The sequence below is a fragment of the Tiliqua scincoides genome, chromosome 4 (genome assembly GCF_035046505.1).
Source record: "Tiliqua scincoides isolate rTilSci1 chromosome 4, rTilSci1.hap2, whole genome shotgun sequence".
Taxonomy (NCBI): Eukaryota; Metazoa; Chordata; class Lepidosauria; order Squamata; family Scincidae; genus Tiliqua; species Tiliqua scincoides.
Window position 1 is genome coordinate 75,080,430 of NC_089824.1, and position 15,275 is coordinate 75,095,704.

A 15,275-nucleotide genomic window follows, 5' to 3' on the forward strand; every position below is an offset into this window, starting at 1 on the left:
ACAAAGACTTTTTTTTCACAAGGCAGCATTATATGGGGTATCATTTATTTGAACAAAGGTACCTTTGGTAGCTTCCTGAACATAGAAAACTATATGCTACAGAGTTTACAGCTTAGGTAAACTCTTTTCCTCTGAAATGCTAAGTATTCATATCCAGGTAGATGTTGCAATGGTTGCAGTTTCAAAAAGGAAAATCTAAGGAGGCACAGACTTATTAGAAGGCCATATCATCTGTTATATACATAGTGAAAATATAAGTAATAAGAAATGCATGTTCATTCTTATAAATGTCTGAATAAGACTATTTGCAGTAATCATTCATATGAGTATTTGAAGACAGAGAAGGATGGGGTACAGAAAGAGAGTAATAAAATTATGTAATGTGTATCTAGAATTGCTTGAAAATATAACTGAAGAATGGAATACTTTGATACAGAGTGTGTTTTTATTTGTCTTGCCTTTATTCAGAGAGGGGCAATAGTAAGCGAACCAGCTATTCAAGTAAGAAGAAAAGGAAAAAGTACTCAGGTGTGGACAATTGAGAAACTAGAGAACAAGTTAATTGACATGAGAGATCTCTATCAAGAATGGAAGGAGAGAAGCCATGAGGTACTGAACTTCAGTTTTTCAGTCTTGCCAATATGTTTCTACCCAGTACTGTTTTTATAAGAGATAAGTGCATAAACAGTAGTAGCATGTTTGAGGAATTTCTGTACTATTCATCAATACCATCGCCATGTTCAGTTATATGAATTTAATGCCCATGTGCACATTTGAGAATACACTGTTACCTGAGTTCAGATTACATAGGCCTATCCCCCCCCCCCCAAAAAAAAACACAAAATCATCCTTGTTTAGTTGCCAAGGATGTTTGAATGAATTTAGGATATTTTTGGAGTGCTGAATCTGAAAATGGCATCGTTTTTGCCCAATTGGCTCTAGTTTTGGGAGTAAAGCATAGCCACCTTATATGCCGACTCAAGCAACTTCTTCGTGATGAAGCTGGCACCATGGTTTCCTCACAAGGAAACTACTTGAATCTAGGTCTAACTTTTAAGACAACAAAATGTTCGTAGGGCTGTGTTATCGTCTGCCAGTCATATCAAATTTATTTCATATATCGTTTCATAATTACCATGCTGGGAGAGCCCAGTTGTCATGCAAGCCACCCTTTTAGCTGTGCTGCTTCTGCTGAGGCATCACTTGCAGCTCAGGTGCTCTGTGAAGTGGTGTCTTGGCAGAAATGGTGCAGAAAGAGTCTGCACCATGTAAGAGTCGCCCATGTAATTCCCTTCACTGTGAAGGGAAACATCTGGTGAACTGAGGGTTCTATGAATTTCTCGCAGAACAATTTTGTAAAAAACCCCATTTTTAAATGATGGTTTAGATTTGCCTCCCTATGTAAAACGCCTTGAATGCCGTGTAAAAACAGAGAAAGGACTCTTCCAGTGCCTTGCAGCATCTCCCTTTCTCACTCCTCTTGGTCTGCCCCTTCCTCCATAGCAGTGGTTCTTAAACCAGTGAGTCGCAACCCACCATTAGAACCTAAAAAGGTCACTTTCCCCTTAAGGGGAGTGATCCATAAATGGGTTCCCTGATGGCACCCTAGTGATTGTGGCACTGTGGGCACGCAGGCGCATTTACACATACCTGGAGGGACTGTGCAGACTCCTAGAGGCTCGCAGCGAGTCTCCCCTCTTCTGCAGTGGGCTCTGATCTGCAGTCAGAGCTGCGGGGCATGGAACTTCCAAAACCAGAAGTGGGCTCTGACTGCACATTGGAGCCTACTGCAGCAGAAGGGGCTGTGAGCCTCCAGGACTCTCCAGGAGGCTGCAGAGTTCCCCCCAGGTATCTGTAAGTGTGCCTGTGGCGCCATGATCACTGTAGTGCTGTGGGGACATTCCCCTATCCCAGTCCCTGCCCCCACAAGTACTTATCCCGGGTTCTTAGAGACTCCCAGAAAGTCTGAGAGCCACTGCTCCATAGTGTTCCTTGCCTTCCGAGTCGTCCTTCTCTCTCTGCCTCCCAGACCCTCAGCAGAAGCAGTGCTGCTGAAAGGGCAACACTGGGAAAGCCCAGTTATCATGCAGGCTGAATAAAGAGCTTCTACATGTCATATTTGGCCCTGGATTATGCTTGACATCCCTAATCTAAATCATGGTTTACATTATTATAAACAAGACCGTTCTTTTCAACAGACCGTTCTTTTGTATCACAGGAGGAGGTCAAAAGTTTCCACTCTTCAACTAACCACAGTGCCCTGAGGTCCAAATTAAAAGAAACATATCATGTGATTTGTTAGTAAATTAGGAAAACAAGTCTTAGTTTCCAAGTTTGGTCATAACGGGGAAATATAGTTAGTTCAAAAGCAGTCTCCTTCCCTGTGTGTGAAGAAGAAAGGGGGGGGGAGCACATGAGCCTGCTTCTGTTGGATGTCTCTCATATTTGTGACAAGCCAGGCATATGAAACAGGGCTTATTATCTCTTCTTTTTTATGCTTGTTTTTGTTCTGATATATATCAGATTTTGAATTGGTACTCTTTTGGGCACTTTATGTTTACAAAGAATTAGGTGTATGTTCAACTATTTAAATATAACATTGTCTATATTATTGTATAAGAATGTCTATAATATCTATAAGAAATATTATGCAAATATTTATAAATACTTCGCTCACCATATGGGGGTTATTCAGGTTTTACCATTACCTGTCCCTTTTAAAATAGCAGGATACAATGTCGATATGTTTCAAACTCAAGTTTTGGCTATCACCTATTTTTGATGCAATATTTCTTTACAAATAATCATCTCTATATAATATGTATTGCCCTTACCAGAAGCATATAGGGGAGTTTCTTTGCTATTTTGCTCGTATAATAACTTATAAAACTTCTTATGAAATTATGTATGTGGAACAGAATTGAGATTCGTGAAAGTCTTGATTCCTTTTGTTTGAAAGAGGAAAATGCGGTCCTTGTAACTGTTGGGTTTCAACACTTGCAATGTACTTGCAAAGTTGAAGTACACAGAGGGCATTGCATCTCTCTCTGCTATTTATAGCTTTTGGCAATGGCCTTCTGCCCTAATGCTCAACATAACTCCTGCTGCCCTATGCCTGTATCTTTCCTATTTTATTTAGGAGTTGCACAGCGATTAATTTGGACAGTGGTATTCAAACTGGGGTGTCGCAATGCCCCAGCCTGTGGGTTCTGGCCTCTGCCCCCTTAAGGGGTAGGGGCAGCCAGGAGACAGGGGGAAGGCTGCGGGGGCTTGGGTGCACTTGCCCAAGCCTCCTGCAGCCTCTCGGGGGTGCGGGGAGCCTTGCGCAACCTTCAGCAGGGCTCCCCAGGTCAGGAAAAGTGAAAGCGGAGTGATTGCACCCCACTCCGCAAAACCGGAAGCGGAGCACGATCGCTTTGTTTTCCCTTCTGACGGGGCTACAGGGACTGGGGTGCACCCTCCAGTCCTTGCAGCAGCCGTCCCTGTGTGTGGGGAGCCCTGTGCGACTGCCTGCAGGGCTCCCCAGGTCAGGGAAAGGGAGAGTGGGGCGATCGTGCTCCGCTTCCACTTTTGTGGAGGCAGAGCAGATCGCTCCACTCTCCCTTTCCCTGACCTGGGGCGTCCTGCATGTGCTCACTCAGGGCTCCCCGCACACAGGGGTGGCTGCTGCAGGGACTGGTGAGTGCATCCAAGTCCCTGCAGCCCCCTGAGCGGCGTGATCCTGGGGATCACGTCACTGCCTTCCTCCTGCCCCTGCTGCCTTCCCCCCGCCCCCGCAAAGACTTACTGCGGGTTTCAAACTCCCAGAGAGTTTGAAAACCGCAGAATTTGGGGGTTGAATATGAAGCGTTACAGATGTAGCTCGTCGTTTAATAAATACATTTTTGTGCTGAATCACTAAACTTACACTTTTGAAGTTAAAATTATCTTTTTTTAATAGATGAAAAGACTTACTGGTAAAAGAGGTGATCCTTTCTATGAAGCTCAAGAAAACCATAATTTAATTGGTGTAGCAAATGTCTTTTTGGAGTGCCTTTTCTGTGATGTTAAACTTCAGTATGCAGTGCCTATAATTAGCCAGCAGGGGGAGGTAAGATTAAATTCCTGATATTGTGTTGTGCTTGTAACAGCAAAGCTTTTTTAAAAAAATAAACTGTTCTTGTATATTATAGGGAGGACTTGTATGGTGTTGCCTTTTCGTGTATGCACTACCTCTTGCTTATTTGCAGTTGTACTCATGATTACAACCTCTCCTAGCTCTGCGGATCAGAGAAAGGCAAAGTCTGTGTCTTGAAAGAAAGGGGGACATAGTCAATACATAAATAGACAGTGAGAAAAGGAGGCTGAAGGCTAAATGTACTTCTGTTGGTTTCTGTGAAGGTATAGTTGTGAGTGGAGCAGGTGACATAATGTAGTTCCGTAATGTCTTTGAATCTTAATGTTTTTGTACTACAGGTTGCAGGACGTCTGCATGTTGAAGTGATGCGTGTCACTGGTGTTGTCCCAGAACGTATAGTTGAAGGAGATGACTCTTCTGAAAACTCCAGTGAAAGTGGAAGTTTGGAAATCATGGACAATGGAGAAATTATTCACAGGCCTAAAAAACTCACCTGCCGGGTTAGTGCAATGCCATTTATTCATATTTTTTAAGAACAAGCATTTTTGCAATACAGTAAGCTGAACTTTTTATATTTCCTAGAACATTGCTAGGAGATGCCTCTATCACTGGAATAGCTTGCAGTTGGGTTAACCACATACCTTCAGAGATCTCAGTTCAGTCTTTAATGCACCTATTTTTGTACAACAAAGGCAAAGTTTATAGTTACTATCTTGGTTAGCAGTTTAAGAAAGGCTCCTGCTTAATCTTCAAGTAAAGTAGAAGTCCTCATTTAAAAAGTGCAATAATTCCAATTTAAAATTGTAGTATTATTTGCTGCATATACTATAAGATTTTCAGTACTGGCCTTCATGACAACAATTATGACAGATTATTTCTGAATCAGTGAAATTGCTTTGACCCCATCGATGTTGAAAGCCTATACAGGTGTGCGCCACTTAACGACGGGGATATGTTCTCCTATCCCTGATGTTATGCAGTTAGTGAGCATTCAGTCCAATCTATTGCCTTTGTTGTTTGAACAGACACTCCCTGCCTAGACACTAGCTGGCTGCACAGGTTACTGGAGGTAGACTGCCTCTTCTTTGCATTAAGAGCCTCCCTGTTGTATAAACAGCCACTCTGCTGCAGACTATGGGAGACGCGATTGCCTCATTAAGAGCATCTTTGTTGTGCTTTGACCACTGTCATATATGCTGCCCGTTGTTAAGCGAACGTTTAAGCGGTGCACACCTGTATTTGCAGAAAGATTCAAATCCCACTGAAACTCAGTTTTTAATTTTGCAACTTAATACGCTGTTTTGAAATGGATATTCAGATACACCTGTCAGTATGTTGAATTTCAGTTTTACTGTTTTCCAGGTAAAAATTAAAGAAGCAACAGGGCTCCCACCAAATCTCTCAAATTTTGTATTTTGTCAATACACCTTCTGGGATCAATGTGAATCAACTGTTGCAGCACCAGTTGTAGATCCAGATGTGGCTTCACCTATGAGCAAGGATCCTCAGTTTACAGTGACTTTCTCACATTGTAGGGTAATTATTTTTTGTCTGCTTAGGATGCAGTGAGAATATATTTAAGTATAAATATTAATAAATATACAGGATAGAGATGTCATGACAGCTTCTGTTTTCTTAAAGCATTCATGTACACATGTTCTTATATGAACAAACACTTAGTCTGTTCAGTGTCTGTCTGCTTTCACAGGTTAAGTTTTAAAACTGCCATAATGTTAGTGTCCCCTGGACATCCCCAAAACAAGTGCCAGCTATAAGAAATAATTTTGTTAATTATTAACTCAGTCTGACAAGTTCCTTGGCTGATCTGAGAATAAGGCTTTTTCCATGAAAGCACAAAGTCAAGCACATGGAGGCAGTGAGTATAATATGCTCTTCAATTCTCTTCCAGCTGCCAATGGATGCTGTCTCACATGCTTCTGTCTACTGTTCTCTTGCACATGTCTCACTTGCAGACAAACTTACACTTTGTAAAGCAATTTAATAATAATAAAGAGCAGCTCCAATAAATCAAAATGGTCTCCAAATTATCCAAATTGTCTCCATCAGAGAAGACGTAACCTAATCTGTCCATTCTCCTGGTCCCAACTTCCTTGAAGGTCTTTGCCAATAAAAAAGTGCGACCAAACACTTGCTGTGATGAAAATAGGTTTGGTTGAAGCATAAAAATTCACTGTTAACATTCAGATGTTAACAGGAATGACTTACCTGGCAAATTTCCTCATCTCTGAAAATAGAACTTTATTCTTGTTTAGGCAGGCAGTTGTGACAAACCTGAACTTGATACAGCAGAATTGAGAGTGTGAAATACTGTATGTGTGTATATGGTATTCATCAACAAAATAGCATTGGGGTTTGACTCTTCAGTCAGCCCACATCTTACCTAGGATTATGTTATAGTCAACATATAAAGCTAAAATGGCACATACTCAAAATTACCTTGAAAATCCAAAAATACATACTGTCACTTTAAAAAATAAGAGACACTCACAGGAACTGAGATTGACAGAGGGAACATTAGCTTCATTCTCCAATCTCAGGCACACTGTGGAGCATAGTATGTGGAATAGTGAGTGGAATCCCTTGCACTATTTAAATAGGTGTTTTTGTTTTGGTTTGCTTGAGCACATGTAGTTGAATTCATACAAGTAAAGTATGCATAAAATGCAGCTGACTATGTGCTAATATAATTTACAGAATTATCAATATTTATTAGAAATCTAGCAAGCATTGTTGGAAATCCTTACAATATTGTGCATGAGTTCTGGAAGTAGTTCCCTCACAACAATTACTATACAGAAACACTTGTTAATTCAAATACCTGTTTTTCCCAATGCCATTTAAAATGTATTAACCAATGAAGTGATAAAAATTGTATATTTTTAACTTTGCTGCATGAAATATTTCAACTTCCCAGGATTATGTGGTGAATGTAACAGAAGAGTTTCTGGAGTTCATTGCAGATGGAGCACTAGCTATTGAGGTGTGGGGTCACAGATGTGCTGGAAATGGCAGCTCCATATGGGAGGTAGATTCACTTCATGCAAAAACTAGGACTTTGAGAGACAGGTAAACCTATTTTGTATTGTTCTTGTCACAACAACTGGCATGTGTATCAGGGAGAAAGGGAAAGGAAGAGCAGATGTGGCAGGGATGAATGGAGGGGGATAGGGTGTGATGGATCCAACCATGAGACATTTGTGAAGGTGGGGTAAACAAATGTGAGAGAGAAGGTATGATGGCAGTGGGGGTTCGAAATGAAAGATAATTTTTTGTATGCTGTTGCCCTTGCTGCTGCATTGCTTGGCTTGTGAGTTTGTCCCCTGAGGTTTGCATACCTGTGTATAGTGAGATGAAGGACCCTTCAGTTGTCATGCAAATGCTGAAAACAGTCTAGGGGGGAAAAAAGACTAGGCTGCAATTTTTTCCCCTTGCTTCCTGCCAAACTCTGCTCCTCATGGCAAATGCCAAATGTTGTGAGGTGTCAATTGGGCTTTCTCCTCCCGTCAGGGTAGGTGGCTGTGCTTTGGTTAGGGGCCCATTTGCCTCACCTACTTCAATCCATTTCAGGCTGAGCCTGTCAGCAGTCCTCTGCCTCAGTGTAGTGATGGAGAGCTCTTCCCTCCCCCCAACCTCATCACTACCACTTTTTGAAGAAATGGTGATCCTCCCAGTCGTGTTCTCTGGCATATCAGGGGGGATTGGGTGGTTGAGCGCTCAGTGGAGGCACGCTTGCCCAGCCTGCTCCGGCTCTTGTGGGCATGTGCCTGCTTGGCATCCTCTGCTTCGGCACATCCTCCTCACAGGAGTGTACTCTGCAGGCATCGCCACTAGTTCTTCCTGGAACATTGTAAATTTGCAGGGTAGATCATCTGATGAGAGGAAGATGGAGCTCTCAAGGTGCCCACTCACCCTGTTGTCTGTGGCATTGCAATGTGAGGACGCTTGTTGTCTTTGTGCAGTAGCATGAGTGAGTTCCTAGCCACTGTAGCTGCTGGGCAGTGGGGCCCTCCACTCATCCCCCTTGAAGGGCCCAGCACTTACTAGCAGGATGGAGAGGGGAGGAAGAAAAGGAAGATGAGGAAAGACAAGGTAAAAACAACACTGAACCAAGAGGTCAGAGAAAACCTGACCGTATTCTTGTAGAGGCTGGGCCGGTGTGGGTGCAGGATGCCCTCTCATAAAGAGGAGACTTCTGTTTCATTACTGGCCCTGCCTCCTGGTAGAGGGAGTGGCATTCCCAAAGGGGTCAGAATGTGTCCCTTCTCCCCAAAACAGGAATTCCCCAGTAAGAAATTCAGATTTTTACTGACCAGATCATTCGCTGCAGGTTATAGTGCTAATTAAAGGAAGCATTTTAGAAATGTTATAGAAAGAGTTAGATATTCATATTGTTCTTAATGCTGTTTGAATTGTTGTAGGTGGAATGAAGTAACACGTCGAATAGAAATGTGGGTTTCAATTCAAGAACTGAATGAACTGGGGGAGTATACAGCTGTAGAACTCCACCAGGCAAAGGATGTAAACACAGGAGGGATTTTCCAGCTTAGACAGGTATTGCGCTTTTTTTAATCTACCCAGAAACAATGCTAACATCCATACATTTTAAAAATGATTTTAATTTTATTTTTTTTCATGTTATCAGGGCCATTCTCGTAGGGTTCAGGTGACTGTTAAACCAGTGCAGCAGTCAGGAACCTTGCCACTTATGGTGGAAGCCATTCTGTCTGTGTCTATTGGCTGTGTAACTGCCAGATCAACCAAATTGCAGAGAGGCTTGGACAGTTACCAGGTAGGATTATTGGTTCTCAAGTATTGAATTAATATGACATGGTACAGATTTGTTTGTTTCTTTTGTGCCATTTAAGGATACAAGCTTAAAGCTTTCATTTACATCTGTATACCATCTGGAATTTATTTGTGTGCTACAGATGGAACCTATTTATCCGTGTTAGTTCCATTCCGTACCTGTTACTGAATTAATTTTCTGCGTTCCAGTTGGCTCTTGTCTAGATGACCATAGTCTTCCTATCCTGTCACCTTCGGCCATATCTCCATTTTACCAGTTAGTTCAGAGTTGTTTTTGGAACTAAGAGAGCTATTTAATCAAACTGCAATAAGTTAACACAGAGTGCCCATTTAGTGATTTTTATTCACATTTTCAAATCTAAATTGGTGATACAATGGCCCAGAATGTATGAACCAGAACAAGAAACTCCTTAGATGTGGTAAACCCTCGCTGCCTGTAGATTAAAGAAAAAAAATTAAGAAAAGGCATAATTGTTTCAGATATCTAGAAGGCTGTAAAAAGCAGGGAAAAGAGTGATTATTTTACCAGTTCTCCTTGAAGAAAAGAAGCAATATCTCAAAAGATTGTATGGAACCCTTAAAATATAGCAGTCTCACTGTGCAGTAGTAGGAGAGGCTATGGGTTTTTTTTTCCTTTACTTTCCAGGCATTTTTAAAGTGGGTCCCTGGGAGCCACAGATAAGTGGGGCCTGCCTGTACAGCCAACAGAGTTGGCATTTGAAACAGTGAAATGCTGTGGAATAAATTTTGTTTACTGGGTTTGCTGCTGTCTTTGCTCTTGGCATCCACATGGTGATTGTGGTGTTCTCTGTGGTATAGAGGAAGCTCAGGCATGGAACATGGGGTATGTATCTGAGCAGGATCCAAATGCAAAACATCTTTCATAGCCACTCTCCCAGAGGCCTCACATAGTCAATCCCAGCGTGTACTGCAGGGAGCTTTCCTTTCTCTTCCATGGAGGATCCACCTGACTCACCTCCAGGAGCCATGGGGGGCGGGGAAAATAAAGGTGCTTTTCAGTCATCATCTGCATTCCCATTATGATATTGATCTTTGATTTTCTAACCCTTTAATCTGACTTCTCATGCAATTATATTTCTTAGTACTGTTTTTTTTCTCTATCTGTCTAAGCATGTTGTGTAGTATTATCCTGTAACTATATAGAATATTAGGGAGAAATCCAAAGTGAAAGAAAGAACTACCACTCATCAAGTCAAAAATATAGAACAGATTTGGTCTAGCCATCAGTCATTTTGCTGGATGTAAATAGTGTTGTCAAGGGTAAATAAAGCAATGTGCATCTAGCACCTTGGGCTGTATGTGTTTTTTTTCATGTGCATATTGCTTAAAGATGGTTACTGCAGAGGGCTTTTACAGCTCCAAAGCTTTGCCCATTGACTGAATCCAAACTCTCCCCTCCATCCATAATATGTGATTGGTGCATATGTTTGGCAAGTTCATTTGTACAATTCCTTGCCGTAAACAAAGATCTGTAATCTTGGGGCATGAGTAACAGTTACAACCCTTATGTGGTTGATGAACAAGTGGCTATTCTTCCTCTCCACTGTGTCCTTCAAAGAAAGTAAGAGCTGGGGGTTCCTTACCCACATCTGATTGCATTTATCAGATGATTTTTGAAAAACATGGGGAAGTAATTGTACAAATGGGGTGCTGCATAATCAGACTTTGGCCTTGAAGGTCCTGGTTTGCATGTTCTTTGCAATGTGTTAAAGGGAAGAGCTGCTGTCTGCTCCCTTCACATTGCTGGTGGGTTGCCAGCAGTAATGTATGAACAGGGATAAATTTGATGGACGTTTTATGTTTTTGTTCCAATTTGTGTACGCTCTTTGTTTGTGGTGTGTTAGCAAGAAAAATGCATGTTCGTTGTGTTTATAAAGTTTATTCTTTTTACCAGAGAGGAGGAGATGATGGTGGTGGTGATATGGATAGTTACCAGGTATTGCAACTGTTGCTATCAAATCACATGGCATGGGGCACACCTAATGCTACTAGTCAGCAACCCTGAAAGGGTCTCTAGAAGAATAGCTGCGTGCACAAAAATATTTTTGAAATACTCTTTGCATTAAAAGGCTTCTTTATGCAAGCTATTTCAATATACTTTGATTGTGCACTGTGCTTTTCCATGTGGCATTCCTAACTATCATATAGTTATCTATACCTGTAGACATTATTTAATGTAGCAGAAGGAATTGGATGGAAACTAGGAGCTTTATTTTCATACACAAATTATTAAATAGTGTGTGAATCTTTATTAGATATTTTAAAAATGCATTATTTGGCATCCAGTATTTTCTGCAGATATCATTAAATCACAGTAAGTCTTCTGAAATACAAAATATATATAGTTAGACAGATATATAGTTAAATCCAAACTTTTGATAACTCTGTAAATTTTGCTACAGTCGTAATAGATTTCACAAATAGCTGTTGAGCCTCCCCAGTTGGAAGGCTACTTAATTTTTAAGTAACAGCAAAACTAACAGTGCTAAGTTTCAGACACTTCTCCAAATAGGCTCATAAACAATGCAGTTCTAGAAAACCTTAGGCTCAAACAACATGTGGCAGCCAATCTATGATTAAACTTGGATTTGCTCATTTGGAAAGGGTAGGGATCCAGTTTAAGGAGTGAAAGGGCTCCATGAATAAGGAGAGCCTTTCCCCACGCACTGTTTATCCTCCCTGTATCCATTTTTCCCTATTCCCTCAGATGGGAACTCTTCTTCCATAAAGGCTGTGTGAGGGAAAGGTTATATCATGACAGACTGGGAAGTAAACCACAGGTGGTGGTGGTGGGATTAGCACTTCTTGCCCATGCTGTCTCTGCTTTCTGCATAACTTGGGCAGATCCAAATTTAAATGCACAGATCTGCTGCTGTCACATAAGCTGCTAACTTGCTTTGAGCTGTTCATGGCACTTCTTGGTGATGTGCTATGAAGAACAGATCAAACATTTCTGTACTCTCAGAAAGCATGATTGCATGATGGGTTTTTGCTTGCATGGAGATTATTTTGTCACAACAGTAACAGCTGCAGGTCTAAGGGTATTTATGTTGATGTCCCTATAATCTTCTTCAATGTCATACGCTACTAAAAAAAGTTTTTGGCCACTGCATTTTATTGATTTTGCTTAGATCTAAACCACAAATGCACACTATGTAAAACAAATGGTTCAGATTATGGAACACCTGATGCGGTTTTAGCTTTTCATCCTTTCTGCTACTTGCAAGTTGGGTATGTTTACATTCTTGGGTGATCTGCTGTTTAATCTTGCTACTGTTCTGTACAACAGTAATCAAAACAATTTAATAATCTTTCCAATCAAAGTTGAAAATAAGTGTTTGATATAGCTTGGGATATAACATATGTTCAAAAAATTCCTATCTTCAATAGGAGGAAGACTTAAACTGTGTGAGAGAGAAGTGGTCTGAGGCACTAATAAAACGTAGAGAATATTTAGATGAGCAGATTAAAAAAATCAGCAATAAGCAAGGTTTGTATCTCTTATGTCATAGCTTTCCTGTACAAGAACTTTGTGTCTATCTCTAAAAACATAGAATGCTGCCTTTACTCACTGCAATTGTTTATATTCAAAAAATCAACTCATCTTGAAAGTGTTTTCTTTAGTGAAGCAATTATTGTGGGGATTGGGGTGACCTTCTAGTGTGCAGCTCATTATAAAGTGAGAACTGAGAATCTGCCTACAGTGACAGAGTTTTCATTGCAGCTGATGTAAATCTACTGTAATCTAAAGATAGCACACACTGTGGTAACTCTGCAATACAAAATAAAAGCTGTGGTTCTAGCATGTTATCAACCTACCGCCCAATTTCACATTCTAGAGAAAACAGAAGATGACACAGAAAGAGAAGCACGGCTTGTGGAACAGTGGGTGGGACTAACAGAAGAAAGAAATGCTGTGCTAGTTCCAGCTTCAGACAGTGGGATCCCAGGTGCTCCTGCAAATTGGTAGGTGGAGATAAATGCTGTACGCAACAAGTTGCTTACAAAGTAACTTCTAGTGGGTAGTGTAAACAGTTAACCAGATGGTAAAGACTTGAGGGAAGGATGACCTATTATAATGCTAGGGTTTTTATTATTAGTTTGAAATTTATATCTTATCATATGTCACAGTAGTGCCCTCAAGATGACTAACCACATATAATAACCACAATTTTTAAAAAATCCTAGTATGAAATTTGCAATAATTTTATATGGAGAATTAGTTTTTTCCCATGAGTACATTTCAAATTATTATTTCTTGCTTTGTGTGTTCATGGTATAGTTAGGTGTATTATTCTTAATGGAAGGAACAGTACCTTAACATCCTCATTCAAAAATTAAAAAAAATGTATTGGCAAAATGTGGTTTGATTTCATTACCTCAAAACTTATAAAGTACAAGCGTGCCCTGGTATCTGTGGGGGTTCCATTTTGGAACCCCTCGTGGTTCAGTGAAACTGCGGATATCAGGGAACACCCTCCCCACTGCTCCCCTCACCTCCGGAGGGTCTTCTGAGCCCAGCATAGCTGCTGAGCCCACCTGTGGCCTCTACCAGGCTCAGACTGATTTCTAGAACAAAAAATGTGACTTCTGGTTTTTTTTTGTAAAAGTGACATTTTTAATGCTTTTTAAGGAATGGAGGTGGAGAGAGGGTGTTTCTTGGCAGGGAGAATGGAACCCAAGAGGATCGGACCCGGGAGGGGGACGTATCCTATCCTTTGAAATACTTTTTTTTTTAATATTGCTTTGTTTTCCATCTAGCTATCTGTACAGGCATACAAGGTTTACTGTATTTAGAGATGCTTTTTTATTGTTAGGATTCCACCTTCTGGAATGGAAACACACATACCTGTGCTTTTCCTTGATTTGAATGGTAAGTTGCAGTTTATGGGGAGGAAGGGAAGATTTTTGTATTGCCACTTTAGTGCTCTTTAGGAAGTAAAGCAAATTTGGAGTGCTATCTCTCTCTGTTCTGAAATGACTTTTTATAAACTTGTCTTTCGATTAATGAGTATGTTAAAAGAAGCATATTTATAGAACTGGTTATTGAAAGTATTTGCAAAATGCTACAAGTTATTAAAAATATAGTAGAGAAGTGCTAATCCAGCTCTTGGGTAGGAGAATTCTTTCATCATATAGAAAGGCACATTCTCACACAACTTCATTAAAAGTTTCAAAGTGTTTTGGAAGTATGTTGTGTTTATTACCATGTTCTTGCATTTTTGGATAAATTGTCACGTTTTTATATGTAAATAATATAAAGCTAAAACGGTGTTTCTTAACCAGTGGTACTTGAGGTGATGTCCAGTGGTACACACGGGACCCCCAGACCTCTGCCTCCTGGCAGCAAGACCAGCAATGCAACACAACAAGCAGCAGTAGGAGGCGGATTCAGTGGACAGAGCTCCAGCATATTCTTTTCTCTACTCAAAAAAGCTCTCCCATCCACTCTGAGTCACTTTCCAGTGTTTGGTGTGTCGTATCTGGCCTCCCATTCTGGAAATAACTGGCAATGGTATCATCACCAATTATTTCCACTGCTACCTCTAATAGGTGGACCATGCAAAGTGGTACAGTGGGGGACAAACGTTGATCTATAATATCAATTTGCATTCTATCAAAAGCTTTATTTTTAGTGGTATGTGATTTCTGTGTAATCTAAATAAGGGCAGGTATCAGTTTCTCATATTGAACATTGTAGAAAGTAGTATTCTTTGAAGTGAAAATCTGCAGTCTTGTAACTTTGTATTGTGCCTTCACCTGGTAGCTGATGATCTCAGTGCCAATGAACAGCTTATTGGCCCACATGCATCAGGAGTTAATTCAATACTACCAAAGGAGCATGGAAGTCAATTCTTCTATCTACCGATCATCAAACACAGTAAGGATGAGGTAAATCACTAGTAAACAGTCTTAGGCAGTTGATTTATGGCTATTGTATTTCTGCCATGTCTTTCATTGGTCCTTATTTCATTTAATTCTAAATTGCATTTTTCAAATTCAAAGATTAAAGTTGCCCTTGGCCAACTTGGAAAGATTCTCTCTTTCCAAGAATAAAAATTTAATAATATTGAAAGATGTGATTCACAACTTCTCTTCCTCCAGAGCAAGGGTATGAATGCTACCCTCTGACTTTCTTCTCAGTTGTTCAATTTTTTTACCCTTCTGTTGAAATAAAGCCACCAAGATATTCCCTTACAAGTCACATTTAGATTTGTTTAAAACACTTCATGACTCTTTAGTAAAAAAAAGTTCAGTAACTCATTTCACCATTCTTTACTTCAGAGTACAGAGATTCTATAAACTATAA

The 15,275-nt window shown here is 40.4% G+C and overlaps 1 protein-coding gene across 3 annotated transcripts in view; it reads left to right on the plus strand.

Moving 5' to 3' along the window:
* Nucleotides 1-15,275, plus strand: part of KIF13A (kinesin family member 13A) — a 128,712-nt gene that overhangs the window by 91,354 nt on the left and 22,083 nt on the right. For all 3 annotated transcript variants that reach the window (XM_066623208.1, XM_066623209.1, XM_066623210.1), the window contains exons 19-30: nucleotides 469-609; nucleotides 3,941-4,090; nucleotides 4,456-4,617; nucleotides 5,480-5,653; nucleotides 7,053-7,204; nucleotides 8,557-8,689; nucleotides 8,781-8,927; nucleotides 10,860-10,901; nucleotides 12,356-12,455; nucleotides 12,805-12,931; nucleotides 13,783-13,838; nucleotides 14,733-14,857. In XM_066623208.1, coding sequence (XP_066479305.1) covers nucleotides 469-609; nucleotides 3,941-4,090; nucleotides 4,456-4,617; nucleotides 5,480-5,653; nucleotides 7,053-7,204; nucleotides 8,557-8,689; nucleotides 8,781-8,927; nucleotides 10,860-10,901; nucleotides 12,356-12,455; nucleotides 12,805-12,931; nucleotides 13,783-13,838; nucleotides 14,733-14,857 — 1,509 coding nt within the window. The remainder of the gene's footprint in view (nucleotides 1-468; nucleotides 610-3,940; nucleotides 4,091-4,455; nucleotides 4,618-5,479; nucleotides 5,654-7,052; nucleotides 7,205-8,556; nucleotides 8,690-8,780; nucleotides 8,928-10,859; nucleotides 10,902-12,355; nucleotides 12,456-12,804; nucleotides 12,932-13,782; nucleotides 13,839-14,732; nucleotides 14,858-15,275) is intronic.